The sequence below is a fragment of the Maylandia zebra genome, linkage group LG23 (assembly GCF_041146795.1).
Source record: "Maylandia zebra isolate NMK-2024a linkage group LG23, Mzebra_GT3a, whole genome shotgun sequence".
NCBI lineage: Eukaryota > Metazoa > Chordata > Actinopteri > Cichliformes > Cichlidae > Maylandia > Maylandia zebra.
Window position 1 is genome coordinate 33,298,122 of NC_135188.1, and position 26,774 is coordinate 33,324,895.

Genomic DNA, 26,774 nt, shown 5'->3' on the forward strand with positions numbered 1-26,774 from the left:
GCGCTTTTCTAGTCCTTAAGGACCCCAAAGCGCCTTACACTACATTCAGTCATTCACCCATTCACACACTGGCGATGGCAAGCTACATTGTAGCCACAGCTGCCCTGGGGCGCACTGACAGAGGCGAGGCTGCCGGACACAGGCGCCACCGGGCCCTCTGACCACCACCAGTAGGCAAACATGGGGTTAGTATCTTGCCCAAGGATATTTGGCATGCAGCCAGGATGCAGCCTTGGGATCGAACCACCAACCTTCTGATTAGTGGCTGACCTGCTCTGCCACCTGAGCTACAGCCACCCCACGAAGAGGAAATGCTCAAGTAACTATGTAACACGTACGTAATCCAATTCCACAACACAGTGTGATGGGAAATCAGCTGTGTTTTTCTTCCCATTTTATTTCGAATCTGGCGCGAACCAGTGAACCAGTCCCTGAATCAGTCACGTGGTACGGACTGCCCGCGAGGCCTCGAGCGTCACTGCATACGTAATCAAAGCAAGCTTCGACAGGCGCTTCACAAAAACTCCCCCGAGATTACCCGACACACGATTCGACGCTTCGACACACAGGACACATCACTAATAGAAACAGAATAATGTGTACAATGTGCAAAAAAAAAAGAAAAGGTAAACACATATGGGACAAATGGAGAGCATTGCAACTGCTCCTCCACTTTGTCACATAGGTAAGCTACTAATTGTCAGGTTGGTTTGATCCCTGGTTGCTCCAGTCTGCATGCCAAATATGCTTGGATATTGGGCAAGCATAGAAAACAAGTGCTTGTATGAATGGCTGAATGAAGCAAATAGTATTGCGCTTTGAGTGCTCAGAGGAGTAGAAAAGGCTATATAAAAACCAGTCCATTTACCATATACTGTCCCTGCCTCCTGTAGACTCATCTGCTGCAGTTTGACTAAAAGGCACGTGACTATTAATGTTTGACAAGTACTTTTCTCAACTCAGGTCAGGTTTTTATTTCTCCTAATTTCTGCTTTATTCAATGAAAATATAAACTTGTGTATTATTTGTTTTCTCAGTCACAGTAGATAATATTTTTGCTTTAGCTTCTTAATGTAAAATCTGTCGTGTTTGTTTGGTGTAATAGGTCTTTAAAATTATACCATGAGCAGTTAGATGGGTTTCCTATAAATTTTTCTTTGTTTCTGCCACCAGGCTGGAATCCGTGGTTGAAATTTGGTTTCATAATTTGGACACCTTTCCGGCTCAAAATCTCTGCAACTGCCTGCCGGTGATCTGTCTGATATGACAGCCTATGACGGCTGGGACAGCTTCAGCTACTGTGTATTAGCTAAAGCACGTTAATGTGACCTCACGTTAATACAGAGTGAGTATCTGTTTTAGACTCCCAGGCTCTGCTGTCCTGTCTGTACTTTTTATTTTTGAATATACTTGCCAGGTTTAATGATCAGTGAAGACCTCAAATGGAGACTCATAAGCAGACAAGGACTGAATAAGAATAGACCTTTTATTGAAGGTGTAACTGAAACCCAAAAGCAAAATAGCAAAGTCCATGAATAAACATAGGAAACTCTAGGGATAATTCCAGGAGCTCAGAAACAACAGTATGATGCAACAAAGACCTGAAACAAAACGAGGGTATAAATACACACAAGGTGATAAGGGCAGAGCGGAAACGCCTTGGAAACTACACGCAGCTAAACTAAATCTGAGACTGAGACATGGGGAAGGAAACTCAAAACACAAGAACACATGTCTATCAAAATACATCTCATGGATAACCCTTTTAACACACCTTTTGCTTTGTTTAGTGCAGAAACCTGTGACCCAAGAGCCACATGAGGCCTTGACCTTGGTAATTTGGGTGAACATCCATTTGGTGATCATTGTCAGTGTTGGGGAGTAATGGAATACATGTACCGCCGTTACGTATTTAAAATACAAAATATGAGTAACTGTATTCTGTTACAGTTACCATTTAAAAAGGTGGTACTCAGAATATAGTTACTTTGCTGAAATGAAGGGATTACACGGCGGTATTTTCCTGTTTCATATGTTCAGGTATGCCCTCTCTATTTTTGGTTTCCACTTTCCACTAGTTTTCGGCTACGAGCCCGACACGAACCCGACATATTAGCCAGAGGTCCCTTTACTACGGTTCGGAGCCGCGGACCTGTTTTATATACGTCTAAATCAGTTTTCTATACGAGATCGCTGCAAAAAGTGCAGCCTTACCTAATGTCCACCCTACTGTTACTCATTTATATTAAGATTTAAAAATCTAGTTGCTATTGGTATGGCGAGTAACCTTCAGTAAAAGTAATAATTCACACAGCAATAGTACATTCGTGTAGTTGTAAAAAGCATGATAATATAATAGGTAATCCAAAGTATTCAGAATACGTTACTCTCATTGAGTAACTTAATGGAATACGTTACAAAATACATTTTGGGGCATGCGTTCTGTAATCTGTAGTGGAATACATTTTAAAAGTAACCTTCCCAACACTGATCATTGTGTGTAAATTTCACTCAAATCTGACCAATACCCCAGGATGAGGTGTCACAGCTGGGTCTGTCTGTGAACCAGTATCTGTAATTGTGGTTCAAGATATATTATTTGATTTGTTGTTTTTCATAGTTTGGGTTCTCTTTATTATTTTCTGCTTGTGTTGTATTTATCGTTCCTAGTCTTTCGTTTTCTGTCACTGTGCCTTTCCTGTGCTCCTAGCAACCATGATACTAACAGCTGGAAACGTGTCATACAGCTTTGTTTAACAGAAATGAAGGAGAAAATCGTTTGTTCATTTCTTTGTTTGTTTCTACATGAGCTTTGATCATTCTCTGTAAGATTAAGGTCAGCTATTGAACGGTGTATATTTTAAAGTAAAGGCTTTAAAACCAAGTTAGTACAAACGTCACTAATGTCACATACACTAACAGTAATGTTTTAATGTTCTTCGTTATTAAACATTTGCACATAAATAAGTGACATAATATTCAGTATGTCAACAATGGACCATTCAAAATGGTCCATTGTTGTTTTGTTTGTTTGTTTACATGTCTTAAAGCTATTGTACTGTGAGAGCTTTTATGTTTTTTTTTTGTTTTTTTTAAAAAACGGTAATTTCATTCATTTGCTCAGTGGGGGACTGTAGCTCAGGAGGTAGAGCAGGTCATCCACTAATCAGAAGGCTGCTGGTTTACTAGAGCATGAATGTTAGACAGAAAGCACTTAAACAGAGAAAAAAGTGGTTGAATGACATTTTGTATGAAGCACTTTGAATTGCTAAGGTAGAGAAGAAAAGCGCTATATAAGAACTGCCTATTTACTGTTGCAAACAGGTAGAACACAAAGCTCTCTCTTTCAAAGTAGGCCTAAACATGTTAATAGATGTTGTCTTTCTCCACTTTTCACTCATTTTGTTATGTTGGGTTTTTCATGGTATAGCTCATCAATTTGATCCCTCTGTAGTTGAGCTCACTGGCACATCACTCTTGTTCTTGGAAATCAGAGCCAGTACACTTCCCGATTCTTCAGGCATCCTCTTACTCGCAAAGATTACGTTTAAAAAAAAAAAAGAAAGTCCACCACCATCTCTTCTAGACATTCCCATACTTCTACAAGTATGTCATCCTTATCATAGCTGCCCTCACATCATTCTTACTAATCCTTTGCACTTCCGGCTTCAATAACTGTCCTCAATCCATTCTCCTCTTCCTCATTTTCTACATTCATCAGCTCCTCAGAATACTTCTTCCATCTTCTCAACACACTCTTCACTTGTTAGTGCATTTCCATCACTATTCTTAATCACCTTAACCTGTTGCACATCCATTCCAGCTCAATGTCTCTGCCCAGCCAGTTGATCCTTTTCTCCTTCCTTAGTGTCCAGCCTTTCATATGGCTCACTCCCTTTCTTTTGTCTTTCCCACCTCTCTCTTTGCCGTATTGTTAGCCTCCCAGTACTCCTGTCTACATTCTTCCTCTCCTTGACTATTCAGCTTTTTCTTTGCTAACCTCGTCCTTTGAGTACTTTCCTGTTCAAGAATAAAAGTCTAAGTATTTAGACAGTTTCTCTGTCTTTCTGATTTATGAATTCCATACAATCACACCTGGATACAGACAGAAAAACACACAGAAGGTGCCCTTTTATCGTCCAATTATTCTGAATATCAAGATGCTTATCTGAGAGCAGAGATAAAGTAAGCATAAGTGCATGCAGTGTTTCGGTATGCAGACTGGTCTAAATCCATCTGGTCCTCTGCAGCGGAAGATAAGAATCTCCTTCATGAATAAAGATGTTTGGGCATCCTCTCCTTTCTGTGTTCAATGTGCACTTGTTACAGGAACCATTATTTATAGTCCCACTAAGGCCTGCAGTGGTGAACGTGAGTCTCATGGGGGAATTGGAAGTGGAGCCATTGCTACCTATAGTAGGAAAGATATACCACCTCACCCCCACAGAACTTCATGCAGGAAATGAACTCATAAATCAAGCAGTAAATTGAGTGTAGGGCTGTGCTTACTCATCTCAAGAGGTCTGCTCCTCTTCCTCCACACACCCCTGCTCCTTTTTTACTGCATGACTAATGCAACACCACAACTTCTCTGCCCCTGCATGTGTGTCTCTCTCTCACACACACTCTGATAAACTCTCATCAAAAAGTGTGGATTTTATTTTCAAGTAAACATTGTAACTCTGGCCTGGAGGCTACAGTGAGTGTAGGAGCATCTGAAATGGTGAGGGGGGAAACAGAAAAGTGAGATTAGCAGGGATTTGGGTCCACGAGCAAGCATCAGCGTCTTGTCCTACAGCTGAACTCCGACACCTCATTGTGATGCTACTGGTGAGAGCTTGCTGTCTTTACCCGGGCAAAGCCTGCAAGGAGACTCTCTCCTGCTTGCCTCAGGCTATCCTGACAGTCACAGGCCCTGTCCGGAGGAATTAAAATCTCTATTTATCAGGACTCGACTGAAGCTGTCCGGGGACTGACTGGGGAAATGGCACACAGCACACAGGCAGCCTATTCCAACAGTGGGACTCAGATGGAGAGTTCAACATGCTGCGATGTGTCCGTGAAGATTGCTTCTTGACAGCACACTCATTACAACTTCATACTTTGTTTCACTCTTTAAGTAAACTGTGCCACTGCCAGCACCAACCTGAATATGAAGCATTCTTTAATCTTATGTCTAAAAGAAACATAGAAAGAATGACTGGCGTTTTTCCCTTGAACACAAACAGTGCGACCTGCATGTGCAAGGACGTGCGTGTGTGCGGGTCCGACCTGCTGAGTTGTTCTTCCTTATTAATGCTCAGACTGTGTCGCCTCTTCTAGCTGCTCTCCATCACAGCAGCAGTGGGCAACATTTACTCTGACAAAGAGGGAAAGAGGGAGGAACCTCCACAGCTGCTCCACAATAGAGTCAAAGCGCCTGCATAAGCACAGATCAGTTCTCTACTGACCTCTGCTGACGAGACGATGCGGTAAATAGTGTGACCCCTATAATCGAAATGGACTGAAAGATGTTAGAGGTTCAGTTTATTAAAGAATAAGTTTCGATAATACACTTTAAAATTCCATATAGCTAGAGAATTTTTTATTCGGCATCAATTTTTTATTCAGCATCTCTGCTCTCCCCCATAATACAGCAGGTAGAAACAATAAAAAGTACAGATTCTACCAAACATCACAATATTACAACCCAAATCCAAAAAGCTGGTCTGCTGTGTAAAAATCTAAATAAAAACAGGATTCAGTTATTTTGCAAACACAGTACAACACAGAAAACAGGTGTTCAAACTGAGAAAATGTAGCATTTAAAAAAGAAGAGAAAGAAGGCCATACTGAATTTGATGGAAGCAACATGTCTCAAATAAAAGTTGCGACACAGACATGTTTACCACTAAGGTCTTCCCTGAAAAACCATGTTGTTTGGATAGGAGTCTATTTCAATAATGGCTGTGTGGCAGGCAAAGTGTGGACCCAAATACAGGAGTCGTGAGACAAGACTTAAACTTAGCTTAAAAGCAGCTTTAATGCCGAAGAGTCTCCTTATACCTTATATATACCTATAACCCTATAACACAAAAACACGAGTAAAGAATGAGGCAGGAATTAACTAACCAAGGAAGGAACAGAGCTGCAGGGAACACATTTTTGAGGATGACTCAGACAATAAATACACTGCAGACAATGAGGGTAAAATAAAACAGGTGGGAAACAGTAGAAACAAATCAGGGATAACGAGTCAGAGAAGGTCAAACTGAACATAATGCAAAAACAAAATAACATTTAGACTAACACAGAGACATTTAAACTTGGCACAGACAAAAAGGTCAACAAACATGAAGACATGATTGACTGAGGAGACGTGGCACAGAAAGACCAGACAGATGATGACTGGGAACTAACAAAACTATACATAACAAATGCTATGCAAATGAAAGGTGTGTGTGTGGGGGGGGGGGGGGGGGGGGATTATCAAACCAATAACACAAATCTATAAATGTTTAGAACATAAATCCCTTAAAAACAAAGACAAATCATTAACTCACAAAACCAAAAGACTTTGAGTCAAAGACCCAGGGGCCGTGTTATATGTTGCTGTATAACCCATCAGCTGTAAATACCTCACATGTGATGGAGAAATAACAACATTAACGCATCTACGAAGTCTAGTTAAAAAAACAACGATCACGAGAAGTTCAAATCCGCTTGAACGTGTGTTTTTATTTTTGTTCCTTCGTCTTCTATGGAACTGAAAAGAAAGGACGAAATAATGTAATAAAGACGCAAACAAAAAAGGCAAAAGGAAACAACCACAAGGTGGAGTCTTTCTGCAAGCCTGGCATGCTGTAGGTTAGAGGATCGGAAAGTTTTCAAAATCTTCACATGCATCTATACATGGTGCTTTTGCGTCCCTGTAGATATGCAGGTGTCTCACAATTTCTTCTAATGTGCTCTCTTTTTGTGTTTTTAAATGTGTTTAAAGTTATTTCCTTCCGCTGAAGTGGGAAGATTCTACACCCCTATTCAGCCCCAAATTGAACAGCTGCTCCCTTCCCCCACTTCTTACTGCGAGATGCGTCAAACTCACGCCGGATAACACCGGAAATAATGTGTTTACTTCGCCAAAGTACAGGTTCGTAGTAATTCTTGGAAAGCTTTGGTATCGAAGCTGGAAATAGACTTTTCAGAGTGACAGATGTGTTTCTACTCGGATCAGTGAATTGGAGTTTCCGCAGTAAAATAAGACATGAACCTGAATTGAATATCGCTAAAAATTAAAAATGTAATTCATAAAAATAAAAGAAAATGACGGCTCAGTCAGAAAAAAAAGCTGAGGTTAAACATATAGCATATGGCTAATGTTTGGGAACATTGTACTACTGCGTTTCTGTAAAATGAAATAAAAAGGTTTAAATTTAGCTTAAACTTTTCTGCATTGGCATTTTATTTTAAAGGCAAACGAGGAAGTGTCGTATTTATTACGTCTGTCTTGACCGTTGTCTTTTCGGAGCAGGCATTTAGGAATGTGGAGACCAGCAGCTACGTCACCCTCAAATCGCCTGGGATCTCGTCGAAAATAAACTTTTTTAAAGGCCACGAATTAAAATCACAATCTTCCAGGTAAGTTATTTTTCATGTGGTAGTCCAATGTCAAACTTAAGATTAAATATTCACAGGTGTTAGTGACGTGTAATAAGGTTTAATATTGACTTAAGAAAAATGTCCGTTACCCAGACAGGCAGGAATGAAGAGATTTCAAAGAGTTGTTCTTTTTTTTTTTTTAGCTAGCGGCTATTCTGGTCTCTCTTTTTTTCTAAACCGTAACTTGAAGTATTAAGAAGGACAAGCTCAAGCATGCCTGCTGTTGTTTGACTTGAGATCAAGCAGGGGAATAAAACAAAAGCCTGCCCGAACTTGAAATGACTGTTTAGAGACGTGATGCCGACAGATTAACGGTATTTGCTGTTAGCATGGAAAACGTTTTCCTGAACCTCCCTCGTGCTCCTCCGCAGGTACGTTAGTTCGCCTTTTATTCTGTTTCACACCGTTTAGATGGAGGTGAGTGAGGAGACTTTGTTGTACAGAATAAGCTGATATGTACTGCAGGTTACAGCGCACTGTGAACTGTGTGGACACGTTTTGTTGGTCGCTGTTTAGATAACGTTTCTCCCCAGGGACGCTCGCCGCTGTCTCCAAGGTAACGGGGCGGACGCCTAATCTTGCTTGTCGCTTTGTGCTGCTTTAGCAACGGGGGCGGAACCGGAGAGGAGTGACGGCTCTTTGATCTGTTTCTTCGAGTAAAGGCAAAACCAGTCGAAGATGGTAAGGGCGATTGGCTGTGTGAGGACAGCAGCAGCAACATAGGTAGAAGGAGGCTGAGCAGGAAGTGGTGGAATCTGTGTTCTGCTGTTACCTCGCTGAAGCAGATGCTTCTTGATGTATGTCTTTCTTTCTCTCTCCTAGTGATTGTATTTGATGCTAATGTGACTCCATCCCTTTCTCTCCTCTTTTTTTCAGCCATTTCACGAGGGAGTCTACTACCCGTACACCAGTGACACCCAGGGGACCCACTCGTCAGCTGGGATCCCCTCTCTTCTGAATTCTCCTCTCAGCCAGAACATTGTAAACGGCCACACAGCATCATCTGCACCAGGCATGACTCCGTCCAGCACCACCTCCGCCTTTCTCCCTTTCAAGTTCCGCCCACGCAGAGAAAGCGTGGACTGGCGGCGGATCAATGCAGTGGATGTAGACTTAGTAGTGAGCCAGCTGGATGTGGATGCCCTTCAGGAGCACATCAGCATGGTGACCTTCTGCAGCTTGGAGGGGGAGCGATGCCAGCGGTGCCAGACCCCCGTGGACCCAGCTCTGCTGAAGCTCTTGCGCCTTGCTCAGCTCACGGTGGAGTGGCTCCTCCACTGCCAGGACTTTCTCTCCCTCAATCTGCGTGCGGCGGAGGAGAGGCTGTCGGCCACCGCCAGGGAGCGTGAGCAGCTGCTGGTTCAGCAGAAGAAGCAGGAGGAGAAGGTGAAGGCGCTGACTGCAGAGCTCAAGCAGCGAAAGAAGGTTATTCGCACCCAGCAGTCGCTGCTCGCCCCACGAATCATCAGCAGCCACAAGGTACCGTTGACAGGCTAAACGCTTTCTCTTTGAGGGCTATTGGAGCTGTTTGAATTTAATATATGTGTAGCAGCAGACATCCACCCCCACCCTCTTTTTTCCTCTCCGAAGGCCCAAGTCTGTCATTGTTCCTGAAACCTATTCACATCTTTGGCTTTGTGCATTTCACAACAGGGTTTCACGGGAGAAATGGAAAGCTTTTAGCATGGCCCAAGGAAATTCGCAGCTCTGAAAGCAGTTGTTATGTCCTAACCACAGTCAAGTTCTAATAATCTTTGTTTTCATGCAGGAAAAATCAGATTTAAAGCTGCTGAGCAGATGGTGTCAATTAGTGGCAATTAGTGTATTTTTTTTTAATCTTAAAAGGAAAGCAAACCCATCTGCCATCTCATCGCATGTCTGTGAATGCTGTCCCTGTAGGTTATTTATCACACAAATAAAAAAAAGCTTCCTGTCCTCTTCAGGTGAACAACTAGCTCTGACCTGGCTAGGCTGTTCCCAAGGCAACAGATATAGTGTGTCATGAGAGCATGTGGTTGCTAGGTGTGCGCTAGAAGCTCAGCTAACAGAGCTGGTTCAATTATTGATAGCGAGGCCATGTGCATGTGTCCTTTGAGGACCTTTGCTACTTTGGTGCCATATTTCTACAACATGAACCCACACTGCTGTCTTTGAAGACTAATTTAATTTGACTCCTAATTTTTCAGAGTTACTCCTAACCAGTAATTTGAATGAGCCCCTCCAAGTCACATGACTGCATTTGAGTTTTTGCTAACATATGTTTTGACAACATATCTGTAGCAATATTTAGTCCCAGGAACAATCAGAGGCAGTGTTAAATGTAGCGTGTGTGTGAGCTGGTGTGTGGCGATGTCTGCCGCAGGGAAACATGATCATCACTCATGCTATGTGTCTGTTTGGAAACATGAGCCTAAACTCAGGATGCTTCTGTTTGGAGCATGTTTATGTTGCTGGGCTCTGTCTGAATCAAACACATGCTGCATTCATGAACACACAGACAGGTGGTTTGCTCCACTACATTTGTGAAATCTTAGGAATTAGTATCAGTTTGTAAGATCGGTTATCACAGATTCCTCAGTTGCAATTTATGCAAAATGAAACACCTCACATAAAGATGGATATTTTTAAAAATTTTAAGGGTACTGATAATATTCTTACTGATACAGTTCTTTAACTGCTACCTTATTTTGTTACTATTGTAACTTCTTTAAGGAGAAAAAAACAAAAAGTTATAAACTAGCATTTCTTTATTTTATTGTGCAATTACTTGATAAAATAAAGCTGATTCATAAAGCTCTTCCTTAGTAAGAGAAGGTGTAAGTGATTGCTGTTCCTCTGCCAGCAAGGAGGCTGTGGAGAGGGTGTCTGTTCAATGTGCTCTCTCTCCTCCAGAGTCCTAAGTAAGTCCAGTCTCCTGCCAACATCAGCCACTTGGTGTTTTTGTCTGTCAGGCTGCACTGACAGACAAAAAAAACTTTTAGTCCGCTAGTGTCTGCTTGGGTCCCATTGGACAGTCCACCTGTCTGTTTTTTGACTGAGCAGATTAGTCCGCAGATAATTGACGTTACAATACACCAACTATATATGCAGCTTGACTACAAAGCTGTCAGGTCTCCAGCTGTTGGTGCCTGTAAGCGTGTGTTATGCAGTCTTAATACACTGCAGCATAAAAGAGAGCACTGTCCACCACAGTGTGGTAAAATAATAGTAGCATTGGTGTGTTTATGATGAGATATTAAAGATTTTTTATTATAAATTTTGAGTTATTACGTAGTGATTTATTTCTGCAGCCAATTTGATTAATGCATTTTTGTGTTCTTTCTTGCTTTTAGTGCCTGCATTGTGAGAAATCGTTCCTCAATGCCTCCTTTCTGCAGAATCACATGCAGCGGAGGCACCCTGATGAGTACGAGAGCAGTAAGTGAAGTTAGGATTGATCTGAAGAACGACATGGAGGAAAAATATGAAGCATGTTGATAACATGCTTACATGCAGTTACAGTGGCTTGCAAAAGTATTCGGCCCCCTTGGACTGTTCCACATTTTGTCACATCATACATGATTCCAAACATTTTTTACAAATAAATAACTGCAAAGTGGGGTGTGTATAATTATTCACCCCCCTGAGTCAATACTTTGTAGAACCACCTTTTGCTGCAATGACAGCTGCCAGTCTTTTAGGGTATGTCTCTACCAGCTTTGCACATCTAGAGACTGAAATCTTTGCCCATTCTTCTTTGCAAAACAGCTCCAGCTCAGTCAGATTAGGTGGACAGCGTTTGTAAACAGCAGTTTTCAGATCTTGGCCAGATTCTCGATTGGATTTAGATCTGGACTTTGATAAGATAAGATAAGATAACCTTTATTAGTCCCACACGTGGGAAATTTGTTTTGTCACAGCAGGAAGTGGACAGTGCAAAAGTTATGAGGCAAAAATTAGAATACAATAAGAATAAATACAGTACACAACTGTACAGAATAGAATAAAATAAAATACTATATACAGTAGAATAAAATAAAATAAATATACAATAAGATAAAAATAGAATACAAATACAAATACTATATACAACTGAGTAAAAATACAACGATGACAGAAAGGATTATTGCACTTAGTATTATTGCATATGTATGGATGTGTGTGCTTGATCAGTTAAAGTCTTTATTATGGAGTCTGACAGCAGTGGGGAGGAAAGACCTGCGAAATCTCTCCGTCCCACACTGTGGGTGCCGCAGTCTCCCACTGAAGGAGCTGCTCAGTGCTGTCACAGTCTGCTGCATGGGGTGGGAGATGTTGTCCATCAGGGATGACAGCTTAGCCGCCATTCTCCTGTCACTCACCACCTCCACTGGGTCCAGAGGGCATCCTAGAACAGAGCTGGCCCTTCGGATCACCCTGTTCAGTCTCTTCCTGTCCCCAGCAGAGATGCTGCCGCCCCAGCAGACCACGCCATAAAAGATAGCAGAAGCCACAACAGAGTCATAGAAGGTCTTCAGGAGTGGGCCCTCCACTCCAAACGACCTGAGTCTCCGCAGCAGGTACAGCCTGCTCTGCCCTTTCCTGTAGAGGGCGTCTGAGTTATGAGTCCAGTCCAGTCTATTGTTCAGATGAACACCAAGGTACCTGTAGCTGTCCACAGCCTCAATGTCCATACCTTGGATGTTCAGTGGTTGCAGTGGAGAATGCTTGTGCCTGCGGAAGTCTACCACCAGTTCCTTGGTTTTACTGGCGTTGATCTGGAGGTAGTTCAGCTGGCACCAGTCCACAAAGTCTTGGGTCAGACCTCTGTACTCCTTGTCGTCCCCATCAGTGATGAGGCCGACTATTGCAGAGTCATCAGAGAACTTCTGCAGGAAGCACTGGGTGGAATTGTGGGAGAAGTCTGCAGTGTAGATGGTGAAGAGGAACGGAGCCAGAACCGTTCCCTGTGGGGCCCCCGTACTGCAGACGACCCTGTCCGACACACAGCCCTGAGTCCTCCTGACTGGGCCATTCTAACACATGGATATATTTTGTTTTGAACCGTTCCATTGTTGGCCTGGCTTTATGTTTAGGGTCGTTGTCCTGCTGGAAGGTGAACCTCCGCCCCAGTCTCAAGTCTTTTGCAGACTCCAAGAGGTTTTCTTCCATTACTGCCCTGTATTTGGCTCCATCCATCTTCCCATCAACTCTGACCAGCTTCCCTGTCCCTGCTGAAGAGAAGCGGAGCATGATGCTGCCACCACCATATGTGACAGTGGGGATGGTGTGTTCAGAGTGATGTGCAGTGTTAGTTTTCCGCCACACATAGCGTTTTGCATTTTGGTCTCATCTGACCAGAGCACCTTCTTCCACATGTTTGCTGTGTCCCCCACATGGCTTGTGTCAAACTGCAAACAGGACTTTTTAATGGTTTTCTGTTAACAGTGGCTTTCTTCTTGCCACTCTTCCATAAAGGCCAACTTTGTGCAGTGCACGACTAATAGTTGTCCTATGGACAGATTCCCCCACCTGAGCTGTAGATCTCTGCAGCTCGTCCAGAGTCACCATGGGCCTCTTGGCTGCATTTCTGATCAGCCTTGTTCGGCCTGTGAGTTTAGGTGGACGGCCTTTTCTTGGTAGGTTTACAGTTGTGCCATACTCCTTCCATTTCTGAATGATCGCTTGAACAGTGCTCCGTGGGATGTTCAAGGCTTGGGAAATCTTTTTGTAGCCTAAGCCTGCTTTAAATTTCTCAATAACTTTATCCCTGACCTGTCTGGTGTGTTCTTTGGACTTCAAGGTGTTGTTGCTCCCAATATTCTCTTAGACAACCTCTGAGGCCGTCACAGAGCAGCTGTATTTGTACTGACATTAGATTACACACAGGTGCACTCTATTTAGTCATTAGCACTCATCAGGCAATGTCTATGGGCAACTGACTGCACTCAGACCAAAGGGGGCTGAATAATTACGCACACCCCACTTTGCAGTTATTTATTTGTAAAAAATTTTTGGAATCATGTATGATTTTCGTTCCACTTCTCACGTGTACACCACTTTGTATTGGTCTTTCAAGTGGAATTCCAATAACATTGATTCATGTTTGTGGAAGTAATGTGACAAAATGTGGGAAAGTTCAAGGGGGCCGAATACTTTTACAAGCCACTGGATGTCACTGTCACTTGTCTTTTCAGAGCTGAACTCCCACAGTGAGCAGAAATCTGAGATTAATAGTCTCAAACTGGAGATCAGCAGTCTGAAGGAACAGATTGTTCAGCAACAGCAGGTGTTAGAAGCCAAAATAGCTCAGGTAGGATCACAAAGCAACATCTGAACTTTAATCAGAAAACATTAATCAAATAAAACTGAAAGCTGTGATTTGTAAATTATCTTTGGCCTGGGTTACAATAAAATAATACAATATTTACTATTTGGAAAACTCTTAATAAAAAGAAGAAAAAGGTTCTTCTTACAGGTGTAAGATGTGCAATGTTGTTATGCCAAAAGGGTTCTCAGCTTTGTGAGATACTCATGGAAAAAAGTGTCTTGAAGCCTTTACATGATGTTTTAAGATCTCAGTGTACTTTTTAGCATCAATGGTGCCTTGGCTAAAGTGAAGGTAACACTTTTCTGGGGCACTGACACAATCTTACAGCATGATGGAGCTTGACTTCAATTCAATTCAATTTTATTTATATAGCGCCAAATCACAACAACAGTCGACTCAAGGTGCTTTAGATTGTACACTATATCCTATAATAATAGATAATAGACTTTTGGATTAGCTTGTAGCACTGTGGCCCTCCTGTGGTCCAGAAAAGCACATGACATCCTTTTTCTTCCTAATCAACAACAACAACTGAAATGATGACACTACTGATCCCAATACCCCTGTTACACTGTATTACTGCATTGCCAGAAAATAAATTCAAGTCAGAATCACTTTAGAAATAGCTCTTTTTTTAAAACGGCAATTTTCCATACTGTCTATATTCCTAGCTTATCCACTAATCTCACTTTGTAACACTGTCATCACAAAATGCTGCTATTTTATTGTAAGATATGGATCACAGTGCGAAAGCTTTTTTTTGAGAGCTTCGTGGTCACTAATGAAGCTCATGTTAACGGTTGTGATTCTAGGAAAAAGAACAACAATCGATGCACAAAGACCTGTTGAGAGAATTGGACCGTTTTAAGGCCGAGGAGATGGCGCGCATGGACAGAAAGATAGAAGACAGCAGGGACGGCATGCGCAGAGAGATGGAATTTCTTTACAACCGAAATATTCAGGCTCTCAATGTATGAAATCAGTATTTTTTTGTATACCACTGATTTGATCTTCAGGGTGTCTTAATCATTCCTATAATCTTTCTTATCTGTTTCCATTCATAGGAAGTAAATCAGAATCAGACAGCCAAGCATGAAAGGTCAGCCAGCCCTGTGCACTCACAGCCAGAGAGAGATGTGGACATGTACAAAGAGATCCAAGCCATCCAAAAGCTGGAACACCAGCTGAAGAAACAGGTCAGTCCTGAGATTGTTGCAAACCCCAAAGCGATTTTATTTTTAATGCCACTTAAATTGCTAAAAATGACTCTTATAGGATAAGAAGTGGGAATCCAGACTGCAAGAAATGAAGGTTCAACACGAGTCTGAAAAGAATCAGGTATGCTTTAATGTTCATCCTGATTAAAGCATATGCAGTATTAAACAAGCTTCTTTTGAAATGAACCAGCCGGAAAATTCATCCTCTTCCCGTTGTCTTCCAGCTGCTGAATGAGCTGAGCAAAATGCAGTCGTCTTTATCAGAGTACCAGGAGCAAAGCCAGAGGCAGCAGCAGGAGATGAGGAAGAGGCTGCAGGAAAAGGAGCAAACCATCAAGGCTCAGAGGGAGCAGGTTAGCTCACACAATCACAGTGGCACAGTAATCGCCTCACTGCACAATTATATTGTATCGAGGAAGTAAGGCGCGGGTCCGGTGCTTGTTAAGGATATCCTGTATTTGCTACATGGGCTTGTATTGACATGCGATAGTGTACATTTGGCTGGAAGCTACTTGTGCTTTTCCTGGAGTAGTTCAGTTTTTAGATTATAAACCAAGAAATCCTTGAAGATACTGGATCATGTGATCTAGTAAGTGACATTTGTTTTCTTCCCCAGATAAAGACCATTTCCTCAAATCCACCTACAAAAGTAGCTGAAGTACCAGGTATGGATTCCTTTTAATAATACCACAGTCACAGCTGTAGGTGGCATTCTCCTGTAGCTTGTGTGTGCTTGCATTAGCGATGTGCAACCACTCCACTGCCTTTCTACATCACATCTGTTTTTGCTGGAACAGCCACCTGTGTTTGAAGCATAGAATTGTCTATTCAGTAATAGATGCCTGTATTTAGAGTGGTGCTAGGGTTCTAAGCTGTGCGCGTGCGTAATCGCGCACGGCTGGCACAGTCTCTGTGCACAGAAAATCTGCATTGCGCACAAAAAACAAAACAAAAATCTGACCTGAATTGAAATTAAAATAAATACGTTAACAATTCATTCTGTTTTGCAGTGTGAGTCAGTCAGTGACTGGCTGCTCCAGCCAATAATGCGATTCACATTCGTATATACGCAGCTAATCAACGTTGTTGACAGGCTATGGCAGCGTCCTTATGTGCCGACACCGGTGTTTTAGCTAGCAAAGCGGCGTGGGTGATGTGGAGTGAAGCCACGTTAATGACAACGTGTACAACCACTGGAGATGTGAGCAGGACAGATGGAACAATTGATGGAAAAAGTGTGGACTTTATACCAGTTTTTAAATTGTGTTGATAGGCCATGTAAAACCAGAGTTATGATAAAAATATCTGCAATGTTTGGGTTTTTTTCCTGAATACTATCGTTGTTTATATTTACTGCGGGAAGAAACGGTAAAAACTGTGTTTTATAAGGAAAGCGCTCTCCGCCTGTGAGCAAAAGCAAAACCAAAAAAAACCCCCCACCCTTTCCTATTGGTGGAAAAATGTACCATGTCAACCAATCAAAAAATGATATGGCAACATGGCATTTAGTTGTTTAGGAAGGGGGAAGTTTTAGGAGTGACGGCGGTGTTTTGAGATGTGACAAAATGTGGGAAAGTTCAAGGGGACCAAATACTTTTGTAAGCCACTGTATACTGTAATTTGCAGACAAACAGTTACAGGACTCTCTCCCAGACCATAGACTCATAATACAAGTCAGAGCTTTATAAAAATTAAAAAAAGAAAGAAAGTTGTGTTTTCAAAATTGGAGTTCAAGTTATTTTTACTTCCAATAGTGTTAACATACTACACAGGTCATGAACAAGATTTTTTTAAATTTTCATTGTAAGTGGGCTAAAGCAGTTAATTAAAAGTAGTCTAACATAAATGTAAATGCTGTAATTTGATTATTTTAATAAACCATGTAACTTGGATGGATTCGATGCCGGCGTGACCACAGTGCACACGTCTGTTGTTGCTCACAGTGGTCCAAGGGACCGCTCAGGGAGCTTGTGTGTTTTCTCAGACACATGAAAAATTAGGGAACATTGGTGCTAGGCCTTTATATAGGTTTACAGTAAGTCACCTTTTGGTCAGCAGTATGTAGATTATAAATCATTTTACTGGCATCACAAAAAAAATAAGTAAATAAACCAGCAATAAATTAAACTACACGTCCAAAATAATAAATAATCAACTCTTATGCTGTGTTAGAAAAAACAGACAAAGGGCTATAAGGAGTCATTGTGTCCTAATATGCCAACTGTGCTGCTCTTACAGAAATGATGACACTTTTCTGTGGTTTGTTTGCATTCATTTTCTGTCAGACAATTTCAATTTGGATTTATTCTTCCAGACATTGTGGCACAAGTTAATCTGTCTGTGGTAAAAACGCATCAGCCTTGAGTAACACTCAATCATCACTTCATCTTGTCAGTTGTACAGAGGACCTGTCCAGCACAGAACCACCATGAGCAGAAATGAAGCGGTCTTTAAAATCAAACTTTCATATATATTACTCTGAAACACCAAAAGCTAAAGTAGTTATTTATGCATCTCATCTGCATGATGGTATCTGGAAAAGTTTGTATCACATATGAAATTACATTGATATAGTGGAAGCAGTGGTATAACTCTGAGCATATAGTCTATATATAGTTTATACTGTAATGCTATAACAAGGAAATAACATTTCTGATCTTAATGCCACACTTTTCATCTTTGTTTCTGTTTTTCAGTCACTGTCAGTCCTCCGGCTTTGGAACCTAAACAAAGAAGAATTGTAGTCGGTAAGTTAATAGAAGCGTGCCACCAGAAGCAACATTTGTCACTCCCAGTGAGGCTGTGCATGTGCTTTTGTGCACAAAAGATTTAGCGTTTTGTGTTGTTTTTCTACTGCTCATACTCAGTATTCATTTTATCTGACCTTCTGACTTACCTGGACCTCATGCTGTCCAATTAGAGGAGCCAGTCTCTGTTCTTAAGCTGGATCCTATTCAGGAGGTGTCAGAAGAGGAGAAAGGTAAAATACACTAAAGACATTAAAACCAGCAGATCCAGCTGATTGCATGCTGCTGCTGCATGGATAAATCAGTCTCCTCTGAGTGACCGTTTTCAATGAGTGCATTTGGACTAAGATCATCTTATTCTGTACTGACACAAAGGACGTTAAGATGACCTTAGTACACTAAAGCATTTTGGAAAGCCAACTCTTGGCCTGTGTATATTCTGTGATGCTGTCATCATCATGTCCATTCATCATCTTGTTGCCTTGTTGTTGACAAATAAACTTAGAGACATTCTCCTCCTCTGCAGTCACATCTACCCAACTCCACCTGTGGTTTGGAGCTTCCTGTGAAAACTGCCAAATGCATGCTCATTGTATTCTTTTATTTCCCGTTTGCTGTCTGTAATTGGACCATGAATGTCCTGAACAGCTCGACTGACTGACTGAGATGTCCTTTACAGACTCGAGCAGCCAGTCAGACAGAAAGGTGGTGGAGAAGACGCCTGAGCCGGCTCCAGAGAAGAAGCCAAGGGTGAACACAAGCGTTTTGAAAAGGAACTCCAACATAAAGAGAGAGATACAAGCAGAGCTTGAACAGGCTCTGATCAAGAAGCTGGAGAACTTGGGGGTCAAGCCTGTATGTTGCATATTCCTAATGAGCAATACAAGGAAGAATATGTACCCTTATGCTAATCTGTAATGCTAATGTTATTCCCTCTACCTCTTTTAAAAGGATCAGAGCGGTCTAAAGAACAAGGAGCTCACTGCGATTCTGTCCAAGCTGGATTCAAAGCGGGAGAGTGTTGCAAAGTCGATGTCTGGCTACTGGAACCACCGGGAAGAGATAAAGAGCATTGTGGAGCAGAAGCTGGGTGCTCAAAGCACCAGCAATCCTGCTGCATACTCTCAGCCTAGATCCAGACACCCTGTTCAAGGTGCTTTCCAGTTCTTAATCATCCAAAAGCCTCTTAGTGCATGAGATCATCTTCTTAACCAACAAGAAATAATACACTGTGCTTTTGTCAATTATATTGCTGTTTGAGCTACTGTTAGATTTGCTGCTCCTTTTACAATCAGAATTTTTCATCGCATGTGGGTAAAGTTGAATTTTATTTTATTTGACAATGACTGCATGTGCTTTCCATAAGGTAGGTGTAATCTGTTATAGCTTGTTTGCTGCCACATAAGCTGATTTAAGTTCTGACACACTGTCAGTGACTGAGCTGCTAATTGTGTTTACTTGACTCGTTTTTCTCTTCATTCAGTGTTGCAGATCCGCCCTCGCTCCAGCAGCCTGCCCTCCAGAGCCAGCCAGGGGGCGTCTGCTTCTGCAATCAGACAGCCTAAGACCCCTCAGCCAGCACCAAGGACCAAGGCCACCGCCCAATTCAAGACCTCTACACCCAACTCCAAGACAGCCTTAAAGAGCTTTGCTACCAAGTATGACAACAAGTTAATTTATCAGTCTTTGTAAAAGAATAGTTTGTCCATAAATGTCCACTCAGTATTTACATGGTTTAATCATAGCTGTGATAAATGTTCTAAAGTCATCTTTGATGAGCCATTGAAAAAAAAACTCACACAGTTTTGAACCATTTAAATATAGCACGCTGTTACTTATATCACCGGTCTGTTCATCATCAGTTCAGTGGAGCACAGTTAAGGTTCAAAACTTTTGCCATTTACTGAAAAAAATCAAAGTGATGTATATTTAAGTATGTCTCAGTGCTTGGTTGTGAACATGGTTATAGGCATAAATGAACCCGTGCTAAAGCAAGGCTGCAGGGAATTTTATATTTTTAATATTTGTTTAGAATACGACTATATGTAGTGAGCTTTGCTGAGTTCTGCTTCTCTTTTCTGTTTGCATTCGCACCTCCAGTAGGAATGTTAACGTGATAAAATAGCAGATGGTTACCATAGCAGCAAGACATCCGCAACAAAAAGGTAGAGGTCGCCATAATCAGAGTTGTGTGTTTGTGTGTGTCATGGTTTTCATGGTAACAGTGTGCTGTTAAGCCCCAGTGCCTGCAGCCAGCTAATGGGTAGGTTGGACTTTAGTATAGAGTGCTATCCGTTCGCTGTAAGGCTAGTATGCTATGCTAGCACACATGAAGCAGCTGGGCTGGGTCAGTACAGGCTGTGACACACAGGTGCTGAGGTCTTTTGTAACCTTACTTCAGTATTTTCTGTCTCCTTTTCTTCTCTGTGTAGAATCATAATAATAGTTTAGTATCACGACCAACACTTTGGAAAATACAAATGTTCTATTTCAGTTCCATTTGGTTGTTTCTGGAAATTCCCATTTTTTTCTTTTTTTTTCTTTCTTGATTTTTTTTGTAATAACATTTTTGAAACGATTGGGCACAAAACAGGTGTTGTACTGTCAGGATGTGGCAGGTAAACCTGTATCAGACTCAGTGCTGGATACACATGCAAACAGTGAAAGTGTGTAGGATGTTCACTTTATTCGGATGGGGTGGGGCTTGTATATCACAGCTGATGTGGTCTGATCATCCAACACCCCCAGCAAGGAACACATCTCTGACCGGGGTATTTTTTGTAAGGAAAGTGCTTCCAAGTGCAGTGTGACACATCAACAATTTTGTAATCATTTTCCAGGAAATACTTGAACACTAAAGTGGCCCTCCAATGAAGTGACAGTGCCAGCATTGGCCCACAGCTCATTTAAGTTTAAGACCCCTGGCTTTATTATCAATGAAGTTCTTACACTTAAAAAGTTAACACTTTGACTTCTCGGTTATTTGAAACAGAAACTAAATGCAACATTGTTCTGATCACTGTCAACTTAGTTGTGTGCAGCAAAAACTGTTATTTGTGTCATTCTTAAGGACTCCTCCCTTCAGTTCAGAGGAGGAATCTGAGGATGATGTCACAGAAGAGGATGAGGAACAGCCCCTAAAACACCAGCAGGGGAAATCACCACAACCCAGATTTAACCAAGCAACCCAAATCCAAACTAGAGCTGACAAAGCCAGTCCTGTCCAGGACAGGCAGGCTATTTTCAGGCAGTCGCCTATCTCCAACATTCAGTACTCCAAAGTGGGTGGTGTAACCAAGACTGCGGTCACAAAACTAAAGAGCGATGAAGAGGAAGATGATTGGTCAGAAGTCAGCGAGCAGCAGGAGACTGACCTCCAGAATTACAAAGACCAGAACGGCAATGTGGAGAAGAAAAACTACGGGAAAGGTTAGTTAGGTTTGATGTTTTGAAGGATCTGTGTAAAATGACGTTATACAGCATACATGTTCACCCTTAGTGCTGTGGTTATAGCCATTCCTCAACTCCCTGTGAATGGTACTATCTGGATTTTGATCAGTGGTTGTTAATCAAAGACCATTCACAGGATGTGGTTTATGCTATCATAGTTTGCTTGTTATGTAAGATTCCAAGGAATTGTTACAATGCCTTAAAGTGTAAATTGTGTGTTATGTCTTTTTTACAGAAAACAAAATCAGTGACCTGGCGAGAAAAATGGAGAAGCAGTTTGCTGAGAGAGCAGTCAAGAAACCACCAGGTGGCGTTAGCGTCTTACCAGAGAGGGCGGATGAGGTTCAGGAACTCAGTGTAAGATGATGTGATCTCAGTGGATTGCTTTGATTTGATACTGCATAAATAAAAATGTAAGCTGTCATCGCAAAATTAAAAATGATCCATAATGCTGAAACACTAATATACTTGCTGGCAGTACACAGATCTAGAGGAGAGCAGCGAGTGGATGGTCTCCTCCTTAGAGGACCGACGGGATATGTCAAAACCAGCCCAGGATTCAGGACCAATGAGGAAAAGCCTGGAATCACGAAGCACTAGTGTCTGGGGAACCCCCACAGAGAAGGGTCTTAAATCAGGTCAGTGCCACTTTAATGCAGATGAATGTTTTACTGCCTCTCGTGGTCTTCATAGGAGGACATGTTGACATTTGGAGTATGAAGCTTCTGTCTCATGCTGTCTGTGTGTTGTCGTGTGGCTCTCAGGTCTAACTGAAGCTGGAACAGGAAGCACGCTAAAGAGCAGCCTGTGCTCCCTGAGTGACATCAGTGACTCTGAGGACATCAGCTGATCACACAAAGAAACCTCAGCCACCTCCTCTGGCAACTACAATCAATCATAAAAAGCCATATTATAAAAGCTGTAAATAGAGGAAAGCAATATTTCACAAAGGTAGCTAGGATTCAGAGGTTGACATAGAAAAGGTGGCCATCTAATCAATACCATAGACCTCGAAACTCTCTTCTTGCCTTAGTCTTTTCTACTGTTTATCTTTTAATAGATTGTCTTCTGTTTTTCTTATTTCGTTTTTTACTCATATACAATCCAAACTTTAAATGAGATACTGATTTTGGTACTGTATGTAGAGTGGGTACGATTTTGTATATCCCATTTTATAATGTATGTGACTTTGTAAATAAAATATTTATACAAGCAATCATAGATTTTTCTTATGAAATGATTTCAAGCAAGTAGTTTTTTGCCCAAGTTTTGCTTTAATGGAAGTATTCTTAATGTCAATAAACACAATGAAATATGTCCAATGAAGGAAATAAAACAATGAGCTGTACAATAGGAAGTCTTAACATGTCACAGGAAACAATCTTTTGAGATGCCTATTCTGTGGATTTTGAACATAAAACTTCATGTGACAACATTTCAGCATTAATTCAACTGCTAAATATACAGAATATGCAAAATATGAGATATCTGCAAACCAGTTTCAATGCAGTCTTGTCTAAAACAGCCTAATAATTAACTGACATCGTTATGTTACAGTCTATATTTTTAATTCAATAAGATAAAAACTAGAATATACTTTAAATGCTTGAAATCGTTAAAAATGGCAGGATTTGTGGAAAATTTTGGGTCAATTTTTGCTGTAATTTTGGGGGTAAACAATATTATTTAGCTATAATAATATTATTTCATTTATTTTATATAGCACCAGTTCACAGTCTTCAAGGCAAGCTATCTGAGCCTGGCGTCAGATGAAAGTTAAAGTAGACCCAATATGCCTTTCCTTATATTCAGGCAAAGATTTACTTTCAAGAAATGTGAAAATTAGAGAGAGAACATGCAAAACTGCATTAAAAGACTCCAAGAATTAAACACGTAAGGAGCATAAAACAAACTCAGTAGATTCCCTTGAAACTGATCTTATGAGATAAACTGAGTTCTTGTCATACACACTGAAAGTTTACGTTTCAGCTTTTTGTAATGATCTTGTTCTTTTTTTCAACAACATTTTGAGGTTATCTGCTGATCTGTAGGATTGCAACATCTACCAAGTATACAGAAAACATTGTCTTTTTATTCGTTTATTTAATCTTGAGCACCATCTTCTGGCATCTCAGCAGAAGTACAGGCTCAGTACTACAGTAAGGACTTTTTAAGAAATATGAGAAATTGATCACTGTGTGTGGCACTCGTTCTCAATGGAGAGCATTACCGATTAAATTCACTTTCGTTGATTTCCAATTAAAGTATGTCATTTTTATTTATAAAATGCTTTGTATTTAGCGAGTGATGAGTAAAGTGCTTATCATTAAGGACAGAAGAAAAATACAAAAATAAATAAATGAATAATAAGAAATAATTCAAAACGGATTTTAAGAAGTGACTTAAAAATAGACAATGGCAGCAAATTCCACAACTTAGGCGCTGTCACAGCAAAAGCTCTCTGAGCTTACGCTGTGTCCTGGCACATCTAAGAGCAGATGATTGGCTTACCTGAGCGACCAGGAGGGAGAGTGCAAATGGTACAATGTAATGTACAATGTGCGACGTAGGTACAGAATACTTTGTACCTACATTGTTTTCTACAGATTGGAAATAATTTTTTAAAATCTCTTTATTAAAATAAGATTTTTGTGTATGTTTCATGTGTATCGGGTGATCAATCAATGCAAAAGAAAAACAGAAGTAACAAAGGCAAGATATCTGAAGACGTGTAGAGGTGACAAAATAATTGTGTAGTGGATATAGTGATGCTCTTTCTCTCTTTTTTTCATAAGCATGCATTATATGCCTGCTTTAACAACACATACAGTCAAAAAGTAATGTCATGAATGAAAGTGTCAGAAAAAAGCAGAAGCTTTCTCATTTAAGCAAAAACTGGGGATAAAATAAACATTTAAAAAACTACTAAAGCTACTAAAGTTAGTTATTAACTGTCTTGTGGAGAGTTAGTAGCAAAATTGATCCCACCTTTATCATGATCAGCTCAAGCTGGAAGATGCTCTCCTGATTGCAGATTCATACAGCAACAGCCAGAACCTGTAGAGCCGTATGGTCAAATTCACAAACTAGCCCTGCAGCAGATCACTGACGTGCTGTCTGAGCCTCCTGTCTGGAGTGGCGACAGCTGAGGGTTCCATCTTTTTCCTCTAAAAGTACACGCTCTAGTCGGAATGTTGGAACAGCTTGGGAAAGAGGGGAGACTAGAACTGGAGTGTGGGTTGCATGTCACCAGACTGCTGTCCAAACTGCCATTCTTCGAGTACAGTTTAAGTGGTTCATCAATCCTCTTCAGTCACCAATGCCGACCTTACCAGATTTTGCAGAGTGGCTCGAGTACAAAGTCTGTATTCAAGATCATGATGTGTATTTCCATCATCCTCAACAATGTGTCCATCAAGGGAAGGATGCAAAGCTGATACCAAGCAGAGAGCAGCAACAGCAACTACCACCATGTTATTGGGCTATGGCCCTCCTGCTAAGAAATCAGAGACATTAGAATGGTGTTGGGATGGTCAGTTTTTCTTCTCAATAGCCTCCACCACAGACCCTGGGAAACAGTTCTGGGTCAGTGGTTTCAGAGAGAATTCACTGCCACTGAACTCTCCAAACACTCACATCCAGTTGATGCTCTGAAGACCTATCGTGACCTGCAAGGTATTCCCCGTCAACCATTGTTGCTGAATGGCTCTGAACCCATCTCCTGACTCTAGTAGAGTCTGTACATCTGGGTCGGCAAGGAGGGCCAGCTGCACTCATGACACGACTCAGTTTGACTCTGCAGGGTCCAGCCAAAGTTCTACATCAGGCCTCCACTCCTCAGTGTCTATTAATGAGCACGCTGACTCCCTGTGCTAAACTTCTCAGTAATGTGGGCAAACTCTGGCAGATGAATGTTCTCCTGTGCCAGAATGAAAGGACTATTCTTAGGTGTTCAACCTATGTGTTCAAAACAGGATACTATGACTGTCAAGATGCTAGAGGAGAAGACTATCTGAATGGTAGTGGATGGCACTGGTACAGCACACGTGAGTCAAAGTCTTGTGTGCAAGCTTCACAAACAACAGATGTGTGCATATGTGTGTATATACATATATATATATATATATATATGTGTGTGTGTGCGTGTGTGCATGTGTGTACACAAGTCAGTAGATGAATATTATTCAAAAAAACAGCTTTTATGTATAATATATACAATGCGGAGTACCTCCTGCCTGACGGAGCAGATGATTAGCTTAACTGACGGAAGTAGAGAGCATCCAGTGAGGATGCTCTCAATGGCACAGTGGTAGAAGGTCCTGAGGATTAACAATCAAATGACCCCCTATGAGCAAGCACTTTGGCGACAGTGGGAAGGAAAAACTCCCTTTTAACAGGAAGAAACCTCCGGCAGAGGTTCAGGGAGGGGCGGAGCCATCTGCTGCGACTGGTTGGAGTGAGAGAAGGAAGACAGGATAAAGACATGCTGTGGAAGAGAGACAGAGATTAATAGCAGGTACGATTCAATGCAGAGAAGTCTATTAACACATAGTGAGTGAGAAAGGTGACTGGAAAGGAAAAACTCAATGCATCATGGGAATCTCCCGGCAGCCTACATCTATTGCAGCATAACTAAGGGAGGATCCAGGGTCACCTGGTCCAGCCCTAACTATATGCTTTACCAAAAAGGAAAGTTTTAAGAAAGTTCCACATAAGAGGGGCCTGAAAACTGAAGGCTCTGCCTCCCATTCTACTTTTAAATACTCTAGGAACAACAAGTAGGCCTGCAGTGTGAGAGCGAAGTGCTCTAATGGGGTTATATGGTACTACAAGGTCATAAGATGGGGCCTGATTATTTAAGACCTTGTATGTGAGGAGCAGGATTTTGAATTCAACAGGGAGCCAATGAAGGGAAGCCAAAACAGGAGAAATATGCTCTCTCTTTCTGGTCCCTGCCAGTAGTCTTGCTGCAGCATTTTGGATTAGCTGAAGGCTTTTCAGGGAGTTTTTAGGAATTTCTGATAATAATGAATTACAGTAGTCCAGCCTGGAAGTAATAAATGCATGAACTAGTTTTTCAGTGTCACTCTGAGACAGGATATTTCTAATTTTAGAGAATTTGCGCAAGATATTTTCTTGGTCAAAAATGACTCCAAGCTTCCTCACAGTATTACTGGAGGCCAAGGTAATGCCATCCAGAGTAGGAATCTGGTTAGATACCATATTTCTAAGATTTTCAGGGCCGAGTACAATAACCTCAGTTTTATCTGAAGCAGAAAGTTAGCGGCCATCCAGGTCTTTATGTCTTTAAGACATTCCTGCAGTTTAACTAATTGGTGTGTGTTATCTGGCTTCATAGATAGATAGAGCTGGGTGTCATCTGCATAGCAGTGAAAATGTATGCTACGTCTTCTAATGATACTGCCTAAGGGA

The 26,774-nt window shown here is 41.4% G+C and overlaps 1 protein-coding gene across 6 annotated transcripts; it reads left to right on the plus strand.

The window, feature by feature from the left end:
- The first annotated feature begins 7,025 nt into the window (after window positions 1–7,025).
- dzip1 (DAZ interacting zinc finger protein 1) lies at window positions 7,026–22,557 on the plus strand. 6 transcript variants are annotated; one of them, XM_076880114.1, is made up of 20 exons: window positions 7,026–7,129; window positions 7,511–7,617; window positions 8,172–8,319; window positions 8,515–9,117; window positions 10,971–11,055; window positions 13,794–13,909; window positions 14,740–14,898; window positions 14,992–15,123; window positions 15,203–15,265; window positions 15,369–15,497; window positions 15,761–15,809; window positions 17,841–17,891; window positions 18,065–18,124; window positions 18,571–18,746; window positions 18,843–19,044; window positions 19,375–19,549; window positions 20,962–21,320; window positions 21,577–21,698; window positions 21,820–21,979; window positions 22,106–22,557. In XM_076880114.1, the coding sequence occupies exons 3-20, from the start codon at window positions 8,317–8,319 to the stop codon at window positions 22,189–22,191; spliced, it is 2,730 nt and encodes a 909-aa protein (XP_076736229.1). In that variant the 5' UTR covers window positions 7,026–7,129; window positions 7,511–7,617; window positions 8,172–8,316; the 3' UTR covers window positions 22,192–22,557. The 6 variants fall into 6 exon arrangements, 5 of the variants coding, with proteins under 5 accessions (XP_076736229.1, XP_012779894.1, XP_004570456.1 ...); XM_012924440.3 differs by having other exon boundaries at window positions 8,243–8,319; XM_004570399.5 differs by lacking the exon at window positions 8,172–8,319 and having other exon boundaries at window positions 7,027–7,129.
- Window positions 22,558–26,774: the final 4,217 nt, after the last annotated feature.

Excerpts from the sequence above, each read along its gene's own strand:
- dzip1 (XM_012924439.2), top strand. Across the intron at positions 14,899-14,991 it reads GAAATATTCAGGCTCTCAAT|GAAGTAAATCAGAATCAGAC; the intron begins GTATGAAATCAG and ends TTCCATTCATAG. Across the intron at positions 21,321-21,576 it reads GAAGAAAAACTACGGGAAAG|AAAACAAAATCAGTGACCTG; the intron begins GTTAGTTAGGTT and ends TCTTTTTTACAG.